This window comes from Pelophylax lessonae (genome assembly GCF_965119305.1).
Source record: "Pelophylax lessonae genome assembly, chromosome: 4".
Classification (NCBI taxonomy): Eukaryota; Metazoa; Chordata; class Amphibia; order Anura; family Ranidae; genus Pelophylax; species Pelophylax lessonae.
Genome location: NC_138771.1, coordinates 513281400 through 513302621, shown reverse-complemented (window position 1 = coordinate 513302621; position 21222 = coordinate 513281400). Strand labels below are relative to the sequence as shown.

The 21222-nt window shown below is 43.9% G+C and overlaps 1 protein-coding gene across 2 annotated transcripts in view; it reads right to left on the bottom strand.

Moving 5' to 3' along the window:
* NUP205 (nucleoporin 205) overlaps nt 1-21222 on the bottom strand; it is a 169235-nt gene that overhangs the window by 34915 nt on the left and 113098 nt on the right. For both annotated transcript variants that reach the window (XM_082253150.1, XM_082253151.1), the window contains exons 29-35: nt 17433-17703; nt 16614-16712; nt 15589-15737; nt 15311-15502; nt 13585-13706; nt 1097-1235; nt 885-1011 (exon numbers count right to left, since the gene is read on the bottom strand). In XM_082253150.1, the coding sequence (XP_082109276.1) occupies nt 885-1011; nt 1097-1235; nt 13585-13706; nt 15311-15502; nt 15589-15737; nt 16614-16712; nt 17433-17703 (1099 nt within the window). The remainder of the gene's footprint in view (nt 1-884; nt 1012-1096; nt 1236-13584; nt 13707-15310; nt 15503-15588; nt 15738-16613; nt 16713-17432; nt 17704-21222) is intronic.

Sequence of the window (21222 nt, the reverse complement as noted above, 5' to 3'; positions counted from 1 at the left end):
AAAATTCTGGATAAAATTATACTAGTGTACAGCCAGCCTTACCCTAAGGAATGGACACAGAAAGCTTTGGAACGCTTTATATACATATTTACATGCATGACCCTTATGGACCTTTGGTCCATAAGGGTCATGGACCAAAGGTCCATGTAAAATTTATATTGTTGTATTAATATTTAAAAACGTTTTTTAAAGAACTTTTGTTGAAGGCACTTTATTGATGAATTTATTTACTTATATGTATTGAAAGCTAATGTCACTGTATAAATGTGTTTAGGTTCAAATTATTTATTTTGCACTTTATTGATAAATTCATTATATTACGATTTATTCATATGAATTACTTATTGCACAACAATAATGTGTTTATTTTTATAATTATTTACTGGTATATAGTTAAGTTTGTGTTTGTTATTGAATTGTACTGAAATGGAGTTTACGATTTGAGATATTAATAGGGGGGACTATGATTGATTTATTGGTGGTTCAGGGTCATCCTAATTTTTTTTTTTATATAAGCAAGGTTATTAACTATGAGTTCTCCCATGCTGGACTACAGAACAGCTTACTTTTATGAAGACGAGAGGAAGAGCAAAGTATTCTGTAGTTGAGAAGGGAGACCTGGAAAGGGGCTAAAAAGACAGCTTGGGATTTCAGTGCAAAAGAGGCAAAGTTGCCAGCTCAAATAAAGTTTGGATCTCACTTGATTTCTGGCAGATAGTCCAGTGTTTCTGCACTGTTTTTTTTTTTTTAAAGCGATAAAGCATAGAAAAATGTACTGCAGAGATGAACGTTGTTTTTTTCTTTTTGGCCACACGTACACTTTCAGTCATCAATCGCATTAGGGGTTTCAGTATAAGCACACTAAACGAAACAAAGTGAATCACCTGGCAAAGCAGCTTTGCTGAGGAGTCCTGTGAGTAGAGCAAGCTCCTGTAAGGATCCTAGGCTTCCTTCTTGGCCTCTCAAAATAGCTTGAATCGTGTCAGAATGAGCAACCAAGAACTGAAACACCTGGAAAACAAGAATCAGAAACACAACTTACAAAATAATCCTAAAATAAACACTGCACACATCTTAACATTTTCTGGGCATTCACCTGTCCGGCTGCCTGTAGGTGCTGAGCGGTGCTGGAGGTCAGGATCACCTGGCAAAGCAGAAGAGCAGGTAACAAGATCTGCCTGTATCTTTCCAATGGTGCAGAGATAAAGATGGGGGTCTCTCGTAACCCATATGTTCTGAAATAAGAAAGATAAACTTCATGATAGATCAACTCTAAAACGGTTTTCTGCTCTTGCTTGAAAAGTATCCAACCAACCACATGAGCTTATGGTTTGAAATATTATACTGTCCATTGCCGAAGTATCAGGTTCTCTCCTTAAAAAAATTACATGGTGGTAAGATGTCATATTGAACTACTGGTTTCAATACTTTGAGGCACTGACCTGAAACATTTGTCGGGAGGGCAGTTCACTCTCACCTAAATATTCCAACCTCTGAGTTGGGACTAAAGTTGACTTTTGAAAATTCAGAACGCATCTAAACCTCTCGACAGGAATATTCAGGGCATGCAGGAGCCTCAGGACAAGAGCTACTGTAGGACCTTGGTGAACACCCTGAGAGCTGTTGACAAGCAGAACCACAGAAACCGTTTGTGGGGTGGAAAGAAGGGAACATGCAGATAGGCATCCTTGACATCCACTGATGCCAGGAAATCTCCCCGCTGGAGAGTGGCCACTACAGACTGCACTGATTCCATCTAGAACTTCAGCATTCAGAGAAACTTGTTGAGTTGCCTGAGATCCAACAAGAGGTTCAAGTAGAAACCTAAACACTTTTGCCTTCTGAAACCAGATGATCACTCCTTGAGACAGAAGATGATCAAGCACTGATGAAAAGAGTAAATCTTTTTTATTGATTCACTGAAACATTTGAAGTCATAAAGCGGGGACAAGGAAGGCTTTGGAATCCAGCTTAGAACCTGAGCGACTATGTTATTGACACACGTGTCCGCAACCTCCCCCTGCTAAACTTTTGTGAACAACTTTAAATGCCCCCCATCCAAGAAAGTGGGGGTGCCCCTTCTTTGCAAGGACGACTTCTCCCCAGGCTTAGAGGGATTTGAAGTGCATGTCTTCTTGCAGAATGTGGACTGAGGCTTAGAGCCTAAGGCCTGAGATTGGCGAAAGGCCTAATTTTTGGAAGTACAAGGAGCAGCAGGTTTTTGAAAAGTAGGCTTTGACTTCTTTTTAAGCAGTAACAGGGTACCCTTACCCACAGTCACTTTTCTGAATGTAATCATCCAAAGAAAGACCATAACAAACATTCCCCTTGAAAAGGTAACTTTAAACATGCTTCTTGCAGGGTAACTGTTGACCAACACTTCAGTCATATGGACAATACCCCTAAAACGAGAAAGTTGTTGAATGGCATCCTTCAAGACATCCACTGAGAAACTAAGAGCCAATCGGAAATCTTCCAGGTTTTTCTCGCTTCAGTATCCCCACTAGCAGGATCCCTCTCTCTTGTCATGCAACGGGCCCATATTTCAAGGCTTCGGCACACTCCTAGAGCCGCAATTGATGGTTGTAAAGATGTCTTCATCAGAGTAAAGGAGGCATTATAGGAGGTCCTCAGATGACTGTTTGTGGCATCCCTAAATAGCAGGACAGCTGGCATCTTGTTGAAACAGGAGGCCGCCGAATCCACCAAAGATATACTCTACTTCTTGTGCATTAAAATAAAAATAAAATTGCACACCAGCATGCACAAATAAATCAATAACATGAGAAAACACGCTGTGCTAATACTTCAAACCGGTATATCAAAAAACAACTGATGAATTTTGACAACAAATATGAAGATCAAAGTGCTAACACAAGCAAGTGCATATGTGCATCATTCAACAAAGTCCCAAAAATGTAAAATCCTTGATTTCCACTTTTCAATTGTGATCAGCGGTGCTCCACAAGAAGAAAGTCTCCTCCAACCCAAAAGTGCAAACATTCACCTCCACTAATGACAATGATTCTATGGAACCACAAAGCCCAGCCGATTTACAGCCTCATATAGTTACACATTCAGGAAAAGCGGTGTGACCATCTGAGGCAGTAAAGCAGCTGGACTTTGTGGTTCCACAGAGTAATTACACTGATCTATATAGGACATAGGCAGATTTGGTGAAGATGACAGATTTGGTGAAGATGACAACTCATGCCTTTTGGTTACAGTTCATTAACCAATCATGAATGGTGTGGCCTGCCCTTTTAAATTTTATCAATGAACCCAGAAAAGAAAAAAAGAACAACCTCAGGAGTTTTAGGCCAGGATTTTCCTGTGATGAGAAAGCAGAGCTGATAAATGGCATGCCAAAAATGCCTGTCCAGGTGGCAGGCCCACAATCTGTGTCGGAGGGTACCTCCTGGTTCTCCACATTGTCAATTCCAGTCAGGAATAGCAGCTTTCATTTTGAGAAAGAGATTCAGGCTTCTGTACCACCTAGTCAAAAGTTTGATATTTTGTTCTAGAGCTTGAGTGGACACACTTGATTTGAAGGTGAGCAGGTATGATTAAGTCCAGTACTCCTCTGGGATGGTGTGTCCCAACTCCCTCTCCCAAAATTGGACATAGAAAGGACGCCTTGGAAAGGCCACCATTAAGAGGATTTTACACAAAAGAGATATGTGAGCATTCCAGATTTGAAGTTTTAGATAGCGCAGCTTGTTTTTCTCATGCTCGGTTTCTTAGTTAACTTGCTCTACATATTGCTGAGTTAACCTTCTTGGTGGAATTAACACCCAGGGTGAGCATCCTTTAAGATGAGGATGCACTTGAAATTGGTCTGGACCACTTCCGCAAGAAATATTACAAAGGCCTTTTGGGTCGGAGATAAAAATTTGACCCTTGGGTTCTTCAGGAGTAGATTCTATAAGAGGATCCTTTCTCTGCCCCCAGAAAAGTCTCGCCTTCCTCTACCTCATCCTCACCTGGTTCCTCCTCTGTCACTAGGAAGGGTTGAAAGTTACTCTGCCACTGAAACCGTGGCCATGACACCTTGACTTATACAGAGATCAGCCTGGAAGCCTACTTCAAACCTTGCCAACTGAAGGTTAACCGCTTGCCGACCGTCTGCTCCAAATATACTGTGGCAGGCTGGCTCGGCTGCACAAATCAACGTATGGATACGTCAGTTCATGGGAGCGGTCCTGGGGGTGAGCCCCAACTAGGCAGCGGGGATGCCGACATTATGTTATCAATCTGTCACAACCGCGTATTTAAATCCACTTCAGATAAATTATTTAAAAAAATAATAAGGTTGGGTACAGGAAGACCATGCGGTATATAAATTACATATATAAATTAAGACTAGGGAAGGCTCTAGAACCCACACTTAAGCATCCATTTGAGATTTATCAGAGAATTTGAAGAAAATGATAAAAAGTGAAGAAAGAGAGAGTACAGAGACAAGAAAGGAGAAAAAAACCAATCCCCTCTGCCCACATGTTGCCCTTCAAAATATTTTGATGTTTATTCTGCCTCTCCTTGAGAGCAGGTTTGATGAATCAATTCCACAACCATCCTATAAGAACTAAAAGAACCAGAAAAGGACCATAACCTAAATCTACTCTAAATGGTTACCTTATTAACTCTATGTACATGATTGCATTTCCCTTTTCTTACACAACTGAATGCAGTAAGTATTTCAAAGTGGTGGGGGGGGGGGGGGGTAGCACCTATATGCACAGCCAAATATTACCCCTATTAATGCAAAACAAATCCATCACTGTTTATTTAAAAAGAGGCTTTAACTACTCAGACTTTTTCAGTCTTCTCTAATACAACAAAGCTCCCGCTTCTAAACCTATGGCTTGTCTAATGCTTGTCATTTTAGGCAGGGTATGCAGAGATGGGAAAGCTGGGGGCACACAGTCATTTGTGGAACTACAAGTCTCAGTGTGCCTTATGAGTCAGGAGATACAGAGGATATGCGAGTTAGGAGATGCTGAGATAGGCAAGCTTGGGGTATCCAGTCCTTTGTGGAACTAAAAGTCTCAGTGTGCTTTGGGAGCCAGGGGATGCAGAGATAGGAAAGCCTCGGGTAAACAGTAATTTGTGGAACTACAAATCTCAGTACTCCCTGTGAGTCAGGAGATGCAGAGGTGATATGAGTTGGGAAATGTAGTGGTAGGGAAACTGGGAGCACAGAGTCATTTGTGGAACTACAGGTCTCAGTATATCTTGGGACTTGGGGCCGATGGAGGCAAGCTGTGTCTTGAAGTTTCAGGTCATTTCATGGTCTTGTTGTTCCTTGACAAATTCAGAGGTTAGCAGGGTAGACTTGCTCTTGTAGTATACACAGAAAGCTATGTAACAGGGCATGCTTAGTCTTGCAGTTCCACTGAATCTTTTCAATTGGTAACAAGGCATGCTTAGTCCTGCAGTCCCTAAAAACGTATTTCAGAAATTGGCAATGCATGCAAAAGCCTATAATGCCCTATAGCTTGGGTATAAAGACTAGCTAGAGTTTATACCTCGAATTATAGGCTGGGAAGGCATGCTGGGCTTTCTTGTTTTACAGCAAGCTTAGAATCAAGCATAGAATTCTAAAACATGCGCTTCCACTATTGATGGTTACACATAGGATCCTATAGCTAAAGAAGCTATTATAATACAGAGGCATAGGTGTGTGAGTTCTCCTAGGATAGGTAACATTTTGGCCAGGAATATCTAGCTACCAATAGAGCTGATACAAGGACTCACCGCCCCCTCCATCAGCGACCCCTCCTGAGCACACAGTTCAAGCTAATCATTGACAGCACTTTTACAATTCATTTCTTTATAGAGCAGCTGAGATAAGACAGCGCTGGCTGCAGAAGTCAGCAGAGCAGGGTCAGTGGGACATCTATTCTCTGAAAACCCTCAGCCATTGAATGTTAGGCTCCTCATCCTAATGCCTAAAAGAAGACCCCAATCCAGGAAACCATAGAGGGGGAACATGGATTCAATTTGTCTGAAAGGCTGCTGGATCTTTGCAAATTTGCTTTGCTCTTTTCTGCACTTACCTGATTTGCAGTGGTGGCTTCTCCTCAGTCCCCCGCGTCTCCCCGAGTCCTCCCTTCTCCTCTTCCATGGCCAATGGCATGGGTTCGCCTTTCGGCCAATCAGGAAACGGGTCTCATACCCGCTTCCTGATTGGCCAGGAGGATTCGTGTGACAATAGCGAATATTCATTCGCTGTTGTCACACAAATGGGTGGGCTCGGGTTGCAGTGCTCTGCGCTCCGGGCCCAACCTTTTCTGAAGCCTTTTCGAGCCTCTGGCTCTAATCATGTGCTTCAGAAAAAAAAAAAAACCCCATTGAACTCCATGCGTCTGGCGCCCCGCATGTAGATTAGGGGGCCGGACGCATGGATAGGGGGGGGGGGCGGCGCCCCTGCTCCCCCAACGCACCAGCCGCTACTGCTTCGGAGGTCCTTCCGTAAGGACAAAGAGTCTGATTTCCTGAAAGACTCAGTAACCGCTAGGCAACTCCTAATTGCCCAAACCCCATCCAAAGAATGCAAGGCTTGGGCTTAGGACAGAGTGAAGGCAGCACAATGTCTTCAGTCAATGGAAATCAGAAACCACCTTAGGAAGAAACGACTGATTAGGTCGAAGTACCACTTAATCTCTGTGGACCACCAGAGAATGAGAACGGCAGGACAGCACCGCCAATTCAGACACTCTGCGGGCAGAGGTAATAGCCACCAAAAAGGCTACCTTCTGTGACAGTGTAAGCAAAGGAATCTCCCTAATGTTTTCAATGGGAGGTTTTTGAAGAACAGACAGTACCAAGTTAAGATCCCACGGAGGTAACGGGTACCGTATCGGAGGAGCCACATGACGAACTCCCTGCTTAAAAGTGCGAATCAAAGAAGCGTAGCTAAAGGGTGTTGAAAAAACACCCCCAAAGCCAACACCTGGCCTTTAGTAGTACCCAAGGCCAACCGCTGCTCAACCCCTCTTTGGAGGAAAGCCAATATCCTAGCCACTGAAAAGGAGCGTGGATGTACCTTAATCGATTCACACTATGAGATGTATGATTTCTACGTACGATGATAAATTTTCCTGGAGGAAGATTTTCTAGGCTTCAACAGTGTAGGATTAACTGAGTCAGAAAAACCCCTATCCTTCAATACCTGGCTTTCAACAGCCACGCCGTTAAAGCCAGCGACTAAAGCAGGATGGAAGATCGGCCCTTGAAACAACAGATCTTCCCTGAGAGGAAGTCTCCAAGGAGCATCAGCGACCAACCTTACCAGATCTGCATACCAAGACCAGCGAGGCCAGTCTGGGGCCACCAGAATGACCGGAATCCCTTCCACCTCTATTCAGCGCAGAAGCCTCGGCAGAAGTTTCAGCAGAGGAAACGCATAGATAAGCCAATACTGACCCCAAGGAGCAACCAGTGCGTCTGTGGCGTCGGCCAGAGAATCCCAAGACCTGGCTACAATCCTATGTACCTTCTAGTTGAGCAGAGAAACTAACAGGTCTACATCGGGTGTCCTCCACCGGACACACAACAGGTGAAACATCTCTGGGCGCAGGGATCATTCCCCCTGATCCAATACCTAAAGACTCAAGTATTTCGCCTGCCAGTTCTCCACTCCTGGTATATGCATGGCAGAAAGGGCTGGAACCAAATTTTCTGCCCATATTAAGATCTCTGCCACCTCCCCGGCCGCCAGAACACTCGTGGTGCCCCCCTTGATGATTAATGTAAACCACGGGCGTGGCATTGTCTGAATGAATCCGAACTGGAGAACCCTGCAGACGATTTGTCCAGTGACTCAAGCAAAGCTTTATCGCTCTGAGTTCCAGAATATTTAGAGTCCAGGTCCCCTGGACACACAACTTTGCAAGTACTTCCCCCCCCAGCCAGATAGGCTGGCATTCGTAGATACCATGGTGCAATACAATTGAAGGAAGGGCTTGCCCTGACACAGGGTCAAGGAACTGAGCCACCACAGAAGAGCACTTCTTGCGTTTTGACTCAACCAAATCAGATTTTCCAAAGATTTTGGATCCTTGTTCCACTTGACAAGAATACCCCTTTGCAGAAGTCTCGTGTGGAGCTGAGCAAATGGAACCGCCCAGAGGGTAGACCCCATCAGGCCTAGAGATCTCAAGTCTGCAATGAGGACAGACTGCTGGATAACAGGAACCTAATCGCCCTCTGCAACGTTTCCGGAGGAAGAAACACTTCGCATAGGCTGAGTCAAGAGTCAGTCCCAGATAAACCGTTTGAGGCTGGGACCAGAGCAGATTTTCTTAAATTGATGGTCCAACCAAACTCTTGCAAAATCCGTACAGTGATTGAAAGATCGCCCACCAGATCTGAGTGGGAGTCTGCTCTTAAGAGGAAATCATTCAGGTAACCTAGTACCGCAATCCCCCGCTATCACAGTAATGCCAATACCGGAGCCAACAGGTTGGTGAAGACCCTGGGGGCGGAGGCGAGACCAAAGCGTAATAATGTTCCTCTTCTACAGCGAAGCGAAGAAAACGCTGGTGTTCAGCGTAAAAAGGGATGTGCAGATATGCACCCTCAATATCGATAGAAGCCAAAAAGTCCCCTTGGTGTAGGAACGCCACTATCGTGCGAATGGACTCCATTCGAAACCTCTGTACCCGCACAAAGCAATTCAGAGCCCTGAGGTGCAGAATTGGACGCACTTTCCCTTCTTTTCTGGAAACAGTAAACAGGTTTGAATAAAACTCTTGAAAGCGTTCCCGAGAGGGAACCGGTATAATCACCCTTTGTGACAGCAGATCTTGTACCGCCTCTCGTAGATCCCTTAACTGATCTGAAGATAGGCGTAGATTGGTAAGGAAGAATCTGTCCGACGGTCAGGACCTTAATTCGATCTTGTAACCCGATTGGAGCAGCTGGTGGGCCCATTTGTCCTGAATCAAGGAGGTCCCTGGTTCCAGATACGGGTGAAGGCATCCCTTCATGCAGAAGGAGATTTGTCCGCAGATCTTGAGGGGCCTGTTCTCGGGTTACCCGACCAAGTCTTCTTGGAACCCCCAGATGACTTAAATGGCTTAGGTCCTTTCTCCTGCGTGCCGAAGGCACGAAGGGGCCACCTGTGTGCTGAAAAGTAAGGGCCCCATGTATTACGCAGTGACTTGCCCTTAGCAGATAGAGGAAGAAGAGTACTCTTCCCACGTGTGAGTCCTTTGATCAGTTCATCCAACAAATAGGCGGTCCGCCGTAAAGGGGAGATCTGATAGAGCCTTTTTAGAAGCCTAGTCCGCAGACCAGCTTTTTAGCCACACTATGCGTGGTTACCATTATTGCGTTTAGAACAATGTCACTGACTCGCGACAATTTTGTAGGTGGGAAAAGAGTAACTTTGCCGCTTTTAGGAGATCTGCGGGCCCCAAAGGGACCGGCACCCCCCATTTAAAACATTTTCTGCATCTATACAATCAGTGCATCCACCAGCGCCCTTGCATGCGCATTAAAAAAAAAAAAAAAAAAAAGGAAATCATCCTCCCCGAAGAGCATCCGAAGTGCGTGGATGCAGACCCAGTAGGGTCCCTATATGCTTAGCTTACCCTGAGAAAATAAGAAGCAGGGGACGTCGCCGACCACAGTCCCGCTAGGAGACGACGGCTAAAGTTCCACAAAAAGACCCCTATTAGACCTAAGGGTCGCCCACCAGAAATGACATAAAAGGACATAGCCCCCTATAAAGGGTAAGCGGGGGCCCGCCGTGACACAGACGTGCAGGCAGAGTACCCTCACACAACAATGCCACTACAGCACCCCCTAGTTAAAGGGGGGGTTCCAAGCAGTCCATTTGTCCACTCCCCGGGAGGGGAGAAGAGGGGATGCCCAGCCGCTGCTCTATCAATCTACTGCCTAAATTTTGGGCCCCATCAGGTCGCGAGTTCGCCGTCAGCTCGATCAGCAGCTCGGACAGCCTGGTCAGTCACTCAACCAGCTCCTTCAGCCGCGAGAAGGACGCAAGCGGCGGCCTCAATTTATGGCCTGATCCAGCCGCGTGAAGCATCCGCCGGTCAGCTTGGTCAGGCCCCTTATCTCGGTCAGCTTGGTCGGGTACCCAGACAGCTGCAAGTAGGCCGCAAAGCCACAGACTACATTTTCGGCCCGACGCAGACCTGATAATCATCCGCTCCCCCCCCTCAAGCCTATAACCATGGCAGGGAGCCCAAAGCACATCCCTGCCACAGTCATTAACCCCCGGGGGCCAAGGACTTGCTTAAAGACCCCCGAGTGCGATCCAGACAGCCCGGTCAGCAACAACCGAATCCACCCCTCTTACTGGACAAATTGGCAAAGCCAGCTCCTACCTAACCCAGGGGGGGCATGGGTGTGAGTTGGTACCAAAAGATCACCGTGACTGTTAGAGGGGCTGGGGGAAATGGAAGTGAACACGGGGGTCCAACCATCCCAAGGAGGGGCCCACGTCCACCCGGAGACTGCAAGAGCAATGGAGGGCCACTACTCACCATACCAATGACAATCGGGTGGGCGCCACTCCGGACAGACTACCTCTCCACTCGGGGGGCGGGGGCTGCTGACGGCCAAGGAGCACACTGCCACTCAGGCCGAACCAGGTCGTGTGCATCCCGGCGAGGTGTTTCACTTGCAGGCCAGACCCTTCCATTGGGGCTCTGTCGTGGCAAGGCCTAGCGCGGGGCTATAACCTGCACACGCTTGCTGGCCAGACTGGGAGACCTTAAGGATCTAGGATACCCAGCCCAGCTGTTGATTGCAGTTCTCTCAGGAACATAACTAGCTAAAAAAATTAAAGTTTTACCAAAGGTTCCCTTTAAAATAAAAAAAGACAAGCTATTACCGAAGTCCCAGCCGGGAACTAGGTCCTACTACTAAACTAGGCAGAAACAAACTGAATCCTATAGCAGAGTGAATGGGTGAACGCCTTCAGGGACTGCCCCATAGGCGTGGTAAAGTTTTTTTCCTGCCTAGTGTCCTACTCCTGTAGGGGGCAGCATAACACAATGGTTAAGAAGAATATGGAGCTGCGTCTGTCAATTAACGATAGAGAAACAACAATTTAAGTAAAATAGCTTTCAAAAAATATCTGAAACAAAAAATAAGTAAATAAAAAAAAGAAATGTGTCCATAGGAAGAGTCTCCCCACAGAAAGCATTTTAACAATCCTCCTTATACATAAAATAGCATTAATAATCAATGATAAGTGATAAGCATCAATTGAGTGAAATAACAAAGACATGAAAACCAAGAAATTATGCATTAATAAAAAATGTCCATAGAAGGAGAACATCCACAGAAAACAATTCATCAGTTCCCATTAAAGGCTCTCCAATCGTAAAAAGTCCAACATTAACCACTTGCCTACAGTGTACTTTCATCCCCTTCCTGCCCAGACTGATTTTCAGCTTTCAGCGCTCTCACACTTTGAATGCAAACCATATTTGTGTCCTTTTTTTCCACACAAATAGAGCTTTCTTTTGATGGTATTTAATCACTAGTGGGTTTTTTCTTTTTTGTGCTATAAATAAAAAAAGACTGAAAATATTGTGAAAAAACGCATTCTTCTTTGTTTCTGTCATAAAATTTAGCAAATGAGTAATTTTTCTTCACAAATTTTGGCCAAAATTTATACTGCTACTTATCTTTGGTAAAAATAACCCAAATAAGTGTATATTATTTGGTCTTTGTGAAAGTTATAGAGTCCACAAGTTATGGTGCTAATCATTGAAAATTGATTACACTTGACCACACCTGATGTACTGAAGGCCTATCTCATTTCTTGAGACACTAAAAAGTCAGGAAAGTACAAATACCCCCCAAATGACCCCTTTTTGGAAAGTAGACATTCCAAGGTATTTAATAAGGGGCATGGTGAGTTTTTTGAAGTTGTAATTTTTTCCCACAACTCTTTGCAAAATGAAGATTATTTTATTTTTTTTTACAAATTGACGAACAGGTTATTTCTCTCACACAGCATATGTATACTTGCAACTACACCCCAAAACACATTCTAGTACTCCTCCTGAGTATGGCGATACCACATGTGTGTGACTTCTTCACAGCCTGGCCACATACAGAGGCCTAACATCCAAGTAGCACCGTCCGGCATTCTAGGAGCACAAATTACACATATAATTTCCTGACAACCTATAGCACTTTTGAAGGCCCTGGAGCACCAGGACAATGGAAACCCCCATAAAATGACCCCATTTTGGAAAGCAAACAGCCCAACGTATAATTTTTGAGGCATAAGGAGTCTTTTGAATATGTAATTTTTTTTCCACAAGTTTTTGGAAAATGTGGAAAGAAAATGAAAACGCATTTTTTTTTACAAAAAGCTGTCCATTTATGCAATATTTCAAACACATAGCATGTACATAGCAAAAATTGCACCCCAAAATACATTCTGCTATTCCTCCTGAGTATGGCGATACTGCCCGCGATTCTGCCCGCGATCCAGAAATCATTGCAAATCGCGGGATGCCTGTGCGTTGCCAGTGATTTGCAATAGCACCCCAAACGCTGTGCGATGTTGCCGCGATTTCCGCCTGCCGAATCGAGGTAACATCGCGCAAACAACGCATGATGCCCCAAAGAAGCTTTTGTACCTTTTTTGGGCGTAATGCGATGTTTGCGTGCGATGTTACCGCGATTCGGCAGGTGGAAATCGCGGCATCGCACAGCGTTTGGGGTGCTATTGCAAATCACGGGCAACGCACAGGCGTCCCGCAATTTGCAATGATTTCCGGATCTCTGGCAGAATCGCGGTGATTCTGCCCGCGATCGCTATGCTCACATGTGAACGTAGCCTTATGGGTGTCAATTTCTGGGCACTGATGAGGTGACTGTTGGGTGACAGGTGCAATTGGGGGGGGGCTGAGGACTGTGTGGGGACATTTATTTGTGTGATTTTACTTTGTGACAGGTACACAGAGTAGTAACTCACTATTTCTAGCTCTGCTCTCCTCACACTGGAAACTGTGTGAGGGGAGAAGAGCTAGTAACAGTGAGTTACTGCTCTTTGTTTACATTTTGTGATCGGCTGTGAATGGATTCACAGCCGATCACTTAGTAAACAGTCAGTGTCAGTGACTGTTTACTACTGCCGGTGACTAGCTGTGTTCCTACGCCTGCCCTGCTGAATGGGATCACGTCATATGACGTCTTCCCAGAACAATGGCCGCACCGTCCCGCCGTCATTTGACGGCGGGCGGGCGGCAAGTGGTTAAGGTTTGCACAACAAGTTTCTCCTCCACTGGGTTTTCCGTTGATGTTCTCCTTCTATGGACATTTTTTTTATTGGGGAATGTAAATATAGCCTAAAGCAGATGGTGCAGCTCAGGGGGAGTTCAACTGCAGGTCAGAAGGAAGTCAAATACAACTGTGAAGGAAATCAGAAGCATTTTAAGGGCAAGCTGAATATACTTTATAAGCTTGTGTAAATGTAGAGTTTTAAATGGTTCAAAGGGAGGATGTGTACAATGTAACAAAGCAGGACAGCAAGAATCAGGCATCCCTATCTAATAGATAGATAACACAAATTGACTCTTTCCTTACCCGTGTTGGTCAACCTCTGGACGCATATCGTACACTTGGCATTGTGCCAGTCTTACAATCACCCCACACCTCAGCAGCTCCAGTGCACCCTGTTGGCTTTTGGCTACTCGGGTAAGAAATGCCTACATAAAGAAAAATATATAAAAAAATTATACCTCACTCCAATTGTCTTTATTTCTATAATTATATTAGCTACTCAAAGAACAAAAGCGGTCTACTTGTCAGCAGATTAGTGACAAAACGCACAAACTGAAAATCTCTACACAGGAAGAATTAGCTATATTAGGGGCATGTAGCATAGATGATTCTACTTCTGGCAGGGGAGACTTCCACTTACCTTAACCCCTTCCTGTAGCTCTATACATATCTGGCAGCACAGAGGTGGGCCATACATAGATATTGGTTTTGTGCTGGGAGCACACTCGTTTAAGTGCCCCCCAGTAGTGTAACCACAGCATCACCGACAGCTTGCTCCAAAGCATATATTGCCATCACACCAAAGATCTCCAAAATAGAATCTAAAAATGTATTAAAATTATCAAATCACAGGAGGAAATTGCAGCGTTTCAGGGCCACGCAGGAACCCTTTACCAGGCATGTGATGAAGGGGCCCTGCACAGCCCCAAAACGTCACAATTTCCTGCTGTGATGTGATCATTTTAATACATTTTGGACGATATTTTGAAGATTCACGGTGTGCTAGCAATATATGCTTTGACTTGTTGACCACGGCTCCCAGCTGGTAGTTGCTAAAACACCCACCTGCTCTAAGCCATTCCAGGAACGTGTGGGATGGGGATTAATCCACATTGTGAAGATCCTCAAAGGTTCAGGGGAGGGGTGCAGCAGAAAGGGGTTAATGGAATTACTTTATCTAAAATCTAACTGGTCTCTCTAGTAAGGGAGAAACTTCAGAGCAAAAGGTAAGTGGTCCAATAATAATCTGTCGCTAGCAAGTTGTCAGCGACAAGATCACTCATGTGGCATTAGCCTTAGTGTGCAAGTTCCGATAGGAAGAGCAATCAATAGGATAAAAGTATAAACAGGAAAACCAGCACATTTTTTTCAATAGAAAGCAATGTAAGTCACTGCATTAATCGGAACATAACTCGCACCTATTATGCAACAACTGTTCAATTAAAATTGATCTAAACTCCAAACAGTATTTGAATTGAAGCTGCCCAGTACTGTATCTATGAAAGAGTATCAGTGTTGTTACTCTAGCCTGTTCTCCCTTTTTGGACTAAAAAACACCTTCCTCTCTCCATAACATAAGGTGAGGCATTGTGAAGTTTTTGGAGGACAGGTGACCAAGCTGATAACATTGTTTGACGTTTCGGTACAGTGCACAGTAAGTCATACGAACGCTGGAATATTATCAGGATTAGCATGTATTTTTTGGTATTTGCTGAAAAATTATACAAAAGCAGCCAATCCACCCAAAAACTGGTAAGATGCAAAATATTACATCTTTGATTATTGGTTTAGATATACTTTATCTAAGGGAGGGGCTAAGATTACAAAAATGGTTCAGTTTGTAGTGTTCGCTATCCTCTTGTACTCCAGATATTCGCTGCTTCGCACAATGAAAAAATTGGAAAGGCAGAAAAAGCATGACCTATTACTGCTAGTAAAAAATATACAGACATATGTAATATATAAATAAATGTCAAATTTATGCAAAATATCTTCTCTGCAGTTCAGAAATACTTCAGAAACAACATACCATTTTAGATTCGTAGATGTACAGAGCCTTTAAGACTGGAGACTGAGGCAACAGAAGGTTCTGTAGGATACTGTCATCCTGAGCCAAAGTGTCTACCAGCACCTTAAGATATCCGCTGTTGGACAGATAGAGAAGCCACTGTTGCTGCTTGTCCATACAAACCATCCGGTCTAACAAGGCCAGTGCCAACATCTAAAAGGACAAAAGTAATGAGTTTGGGAAAAGGGGATTTTGCACAACAGAACACAACAGAAAATGAGTCATGACACCCCCCTTACCCTGCTTATCTCACGTCCATCGCAGGCATCTCTGCAAACGACTTCCATTAAAGGGGCCCAGTAGCTCTCAAATATTGCCAAGTTGTCCCTCTGTAATTTACTGAACACATCTTCAGGGGCTGTCAGCCTCTCCCACATGGACTTATTAGCTGAATAAAGAACATTTAAGATTACTGAAAACACACCAACATAAAAATAGAAAGAAAAAAAAAGAAGACACCAGAAAACTATTCTATACATCTACAATGGAGTAAGGTAAACCCTTACCACTGCAGTTCTAAAAACACTGCATCAAGTGTGGTACCGTACATATCCGTACAGCCACACAAAAAAGAGGGCCACACAACAGGCCATTTTTGTACATCTGCTATTAGTACATTACACCTTGATGCACCCCAGTAAAAATCTGTTTGTGTAAAATGTTAACATAATGCACAATAATTCTTTACAGCAACATTGTTGTCCGTGCACTAATATTTCTTGGACCTAAATAGAACATTGCTCCTGCAGTATGGAAATGTCCTGTTTAAGTCAATTCAGGCAGGGCTGAATGCTGAGAGAGCTAGGTATATTATGTAAAATGTAAAAAAGAATGTTAACTTTTAATTTAAAAGAAAGTGGAGTTTGTTCAGGCAGAAATTAGTTTTACAGCGACATCTTTACAGGTACACAATCTTTACAATGCTGATACAAATGTTGACTAGATCATCCAACGTATTTTATGGAACCTAAGATTTTTTTTTTTTTTTACTAAAAAATATTAATTAAAAAAGATTAATTTATTTATTTTTTCTTAATGTGAGGTCTGGATCTGGTACATGGAGACGTGACCCAGAGCCCCCATGCAGTTCTGCAGTAACAGATCACTTTTAACACTAGCCTATTGCTAGCTGGAGCTTTCTGCTATGGAGGGGATTTTAGCTTGAAAGCTACAAAGAAGCAAGTCCAATCCTTAAAGAATCTCCAGCAAACATTTTATTAAACTAGCAAAATAAATGCTATAGGAAAACGTGTACCTTTCTTACCTGCTTCTAGTGTATCAGGTTCATCTGGTCTCAGGGCGATTTGCAAGTAATAAAGCAAAGATCCATACAAGTGGGTCCGAACTTTCTGCAGCCCACCTCCTGTACAAACAGCAGACACAAAAATGATTAGTAAAAAATTCAAAGCTATAAAAGCCAATCAAAGGGAATATAAACTGCTAAATATGCATTAAAAATACAAACATTAAATATTCTACCAGCTAAAGCCTAGTACAAACAGTTTGTTCTTTATTCAACAAAGCAGGCTGAACAAAAGAAAACTGAAGAGCTCAGGGAGGAGCTGCTGTACTAACAATCCAATAACAGTACAGCAATCTTCCCTGTTGAGCTATTGTGTTCTGACAGGGGGACAGCCCCCGCCAGAACACACCAGTCAGAGTTCTCTGATCGAGTGCCGATCGGCAGACCTTTTTCGATCATGCCCCTTCGACAGAAGCCTGCTTCTGTCAGACAGGCTGCCGTACACACAGACTGAATGTCAGCCAGTTTCTACTGAACCGGCCAATACCGCCCAATATTCGGCCCATGTTTACGGTCCTTTAGGGATTTGTAATTTTGTGCAGCCAGTCTTCACAATAGCAGTCAGGAGCACAATTATGTCCTGGTTTGGCTCATCATATCACCTCTCGACACCAGACAGGTGACACAGGAACCAGAAAATAGTGAGAGTGAAGTGTATCTAAATATTAGACTTTTCCTTTAAAGATCTTTGATGCCAACACTGGCTATGAAAAACCAGAGATGCCTGCTCCAAGGAAGACGAGCGAGATTTTATGTCAAGCAGTCCCGTTGCAGTCATACCCGTTTTGAGAATGAATTCTAGCAGTTTTCTGAGGATCATATGAAGTGACGAATCTCCGATTGAGACATATCCTGTGGACAGAGTTTCGCTTCCTGCAGAAGCAGCAAAGGTTCCATCCAACATGCGGACGTACTGTGACTGGTACATCCCTGAAGTCGGCATTGGCTGCTTCTGTTCAGTGCATATGGCCTGTTGCAGATGTGCTGTGAGAGTAAAGACGGCACCAGCTACCACAGGCATCAGCTCTTTTGTAGCGTTGTCATCCAGGATCTGTGGTAAAAAGCAGACAAATGAAAGACGTTGCAATCAAGCTAGCAGTTGGCCAAAAAAAAACAGAAACACATAACGAATTGCAGTTGCAATTACAGAACTTCACTTAACACTTTTCAGGGTTTAAAAGGGGTCTGACAAAGATGAGCAGCTGGATGCCTGCTGGGCCTGATTCACTGACTAGGAAAATCAATTATTGGTAATTGTTGATCAATAGCTGCAATTTGCACAGTTGGCAACAATGCCTGCTGTTTTACTGTAATGCAATGTAATTATGGTTTTTCCTAACTACAGCAAGGACCAAGGTACAATACCCCAAGGTTATAGATGCTTTAGAGTACACCGTGCCTAGGTTATAAACACTAAAGTATTAACAAGGAACAAAAGCTTAAAAAACAAGCCATCCCTGCTTTCTGCTGCTTCTCATGTGAAGTAATTCATTTGAAAAAGACCCTCAGAGATTCATGACTACTTGAGATGTTCCAAAGAACCGAACATGAAGGTGTGGAGTGGACAACACAGGGCCCTCAGGCAGAACAAACAGGAAATCAGACTTTCAAAATTAAGTAGGACTTCAGATAACCTGGAATAGTTCAAAAGGAGATGTCTGGAAAAACTGAGACAAAGGGGTGCACTGGTGGAAAAATCTGTGAGGCACCCTGTGCAAAGGCTTTTACCAAAAAATGCAGCTCAATAGGTCTCAAACACCCCACTCACACCTGTGCGACTTGTCATACAAGTTTGCACATCAAAATTGCATGACAAATTGCACCCCATATTTTCCAATGATCACCATTCATATTTGTGCGACTTAAAGTCCTTAACCACTTGCCGACCGCCGCACGACTACTTACTGCGGCGGTCAGCCCCTCACAGGCAAAGCGATGTAGGGCTACGTCGCTAGCCTGTGAGGCTCTAGGGAGCGAGCGCCGCCGGAGGCGCACTCCCGCTCAGTCACGGACCCCCCCCCCCCCCCCCGCGCGTGTGCCCGGCAGACCCGATGTCCGCTGGGCACTCGCGATCGTCCGTTACACCCGAAGAAAGGCAGGCGGCTAAAGTAAACAAAGCCGCCTGTCATTCTTCCCTGTGTAAGAATGGAGATCACACGGTTCTGCTATGTAGGACCGTTGATCTCTGTTCTTACACATCAAGCCACATCCAATCACAGTAAGAAACACGCCCCTAGGGACACACTTAACCCCTCCCTCTCAAATAAAGTTAACCCCTTCACTGCCGGTGTCATTTTTACAGTAACAGTGCATATGTATAGCACTGATTACTGTAGTAATGTCACTGGTACCCCCAAAAGTGTCAAAAATGTCATTCAAGGGTCCGATCTGTCCGCCGCAATGTCGCAGTCCCGCAAAAAAAAAAAAAAAAAAAAAAAAAAAAAAATCGCCATTACTCGTTAAAAAAAAAACAACAAAAATGACAAAAATCTTTCCCTTAGTTAGTAAACGCAATAACTTTTGCGCAAACCAATCAAAATACGCTTTTTGCGATTTTTTTTACCAAACATATGTAGTATAAAACAAATTGGCCTGGAATGTTAAAAAATTTTGATTTTGACTTTTTTGGGGAATTTCATATAAAAAAATGTGAAAAATATTGTTAATTTTTGCAAAATTGACGCTCTTTTTTTGTTTATAGCGCATGATCAAAAAAAAAAAAAAAATCGCACAGGTGATCAAATACCACCAAAAGGAAGCTCTGTTTGTGGGAAAATAAGGACGTCAAATTTGTTTAGGTACAGCGTCGCACGACAGCGCAATTGTCCGTTAAAGTCACGCAGTGCCGAATCGCAAAATAGGCCCTGGTCAGGAAGGGGGTAAAATCTTCCGGGGCTTAAGTGGTTAATGCACTACTTTGGTCTGACTTTCATGCAACTTGAGGACCATACACTTCAATGTCAACCCTCAAAATTTGTATGAAAGTCGTACCTGAATGTTTAACATGCAACAGTGGGTGTGACAAGTCACATCCAAGTCGCATCCATCCAAAGTTGCACTAAAAAAGTCATGCAACTTTGGAGTCATATATATAAAAGTATAAAGGGAGCTAAAAAACAGAAAGGCAGAGATCTATTGATTGATTGTTCTTAACCACTTGCCGACCGTCGCAAGTACATATACTGCGGCGGTCAGCCCCGGCCAGGCAAAGTGACGTACCGGTACGTCACTAGCCTGTCACTCGCTTGTGAGCCAATAGCGGCGAGCGCGTGCCCGCTGAGGCGCGCGCCCGCCCTGGCTCGTTCCCTAACAAGTCAGTGCGTGTGACCGGCGGACACGATGTCCGCCGGTCACCCGCGATCGTTCGCCGGGAAGGGAGAAAGGCAGGCGGCTAATGTAAACAAGCCGCCTGTCATTCTCCCCTGTGTAAAAATGGAGATCAGACGGTTCTACTATGTAGGACCGTTGATCTCTGTTTTTACACTAGTAGCCATGTCCAATCACAGTTAGAAACACGCCCCTAGGACACACTTAACCCCTTCCCTGCCAGTGTCATTTTTACAGTAACAGTGCATATGTATAGCACTGATTACTGCAGTAATGTCACTGGTAACCGCAAAAGTGTCAAAAATGTCAGTCAAGGGTCCGATCTGTCCGCCGCAATGTCGCAGTCCCGTAAAAAAAAAAAAAAAAAAAAAAAAAAAAAAAAAATCGCAGATCGCCGCCATTACTCGTTAAAAAAAAAACAACAAAAATCTTTCCCTTTGTTACTAAACGCGATAACTTTTGCGCAAACCAATCAAAATACGCTTATTGTGATTTTTTTTACCAAACATATGTAGCATAAAACAAATTGGCCGAAAATGTTAAAAAATTTTGATTTTTACATTTTTTTGGGGGGAATTTCATATAAAAAAAATGTGAAAAATATTGTTATTTTTGCAAAATTTACGCTCTTTTTTTGTTTATAGCGCATGATCAAAAAATCGCACAGGTGATCAAATACCACCAAAAGAAAGCTCTGTTTGTGGGAAAAAAAAAAAAGACGTCAAATTAGTTTAGGTAGAGCGTCGCACGACCGCGCAATTGTCCGTTAAATTCACGCAGTGCCGAATCGCAAAATACCCCCTGGTCAGGAAGGGGGTAAAATCTTCCGGGGCTTAAGTGGTTAAAGCCAAAGACAGTTCCACATCAGACTTGATAAAATCCATGCAGCCCACAACATACTATGGGGTATAACAAAAAGCTTACAAGTCTCACACCGGTCAAATAATGTGATTTTTGTACTTACCGTAAAATCCATTTCTCTGAGTCCACCGCACGGTTAACATAGCCAACAATAAAACATGGAGCCCAACTAGTAACAACTGCGGCTCAAATGTAACAAAACCACAAAGGAGGAGAGAAAAATAGATCCCTCCTTACACGGCGGCCTGCAAAACCTTGCAGCCAAAAGGATGCATCTGCAGATGCCAGCACATCCACTAAAATTTAATGAATGTGTGTACCGACGACCAAGTGGCCGCCTTACAAACCTGCAGCACCGACGCTTGATGGCGGAAGGCCCAGG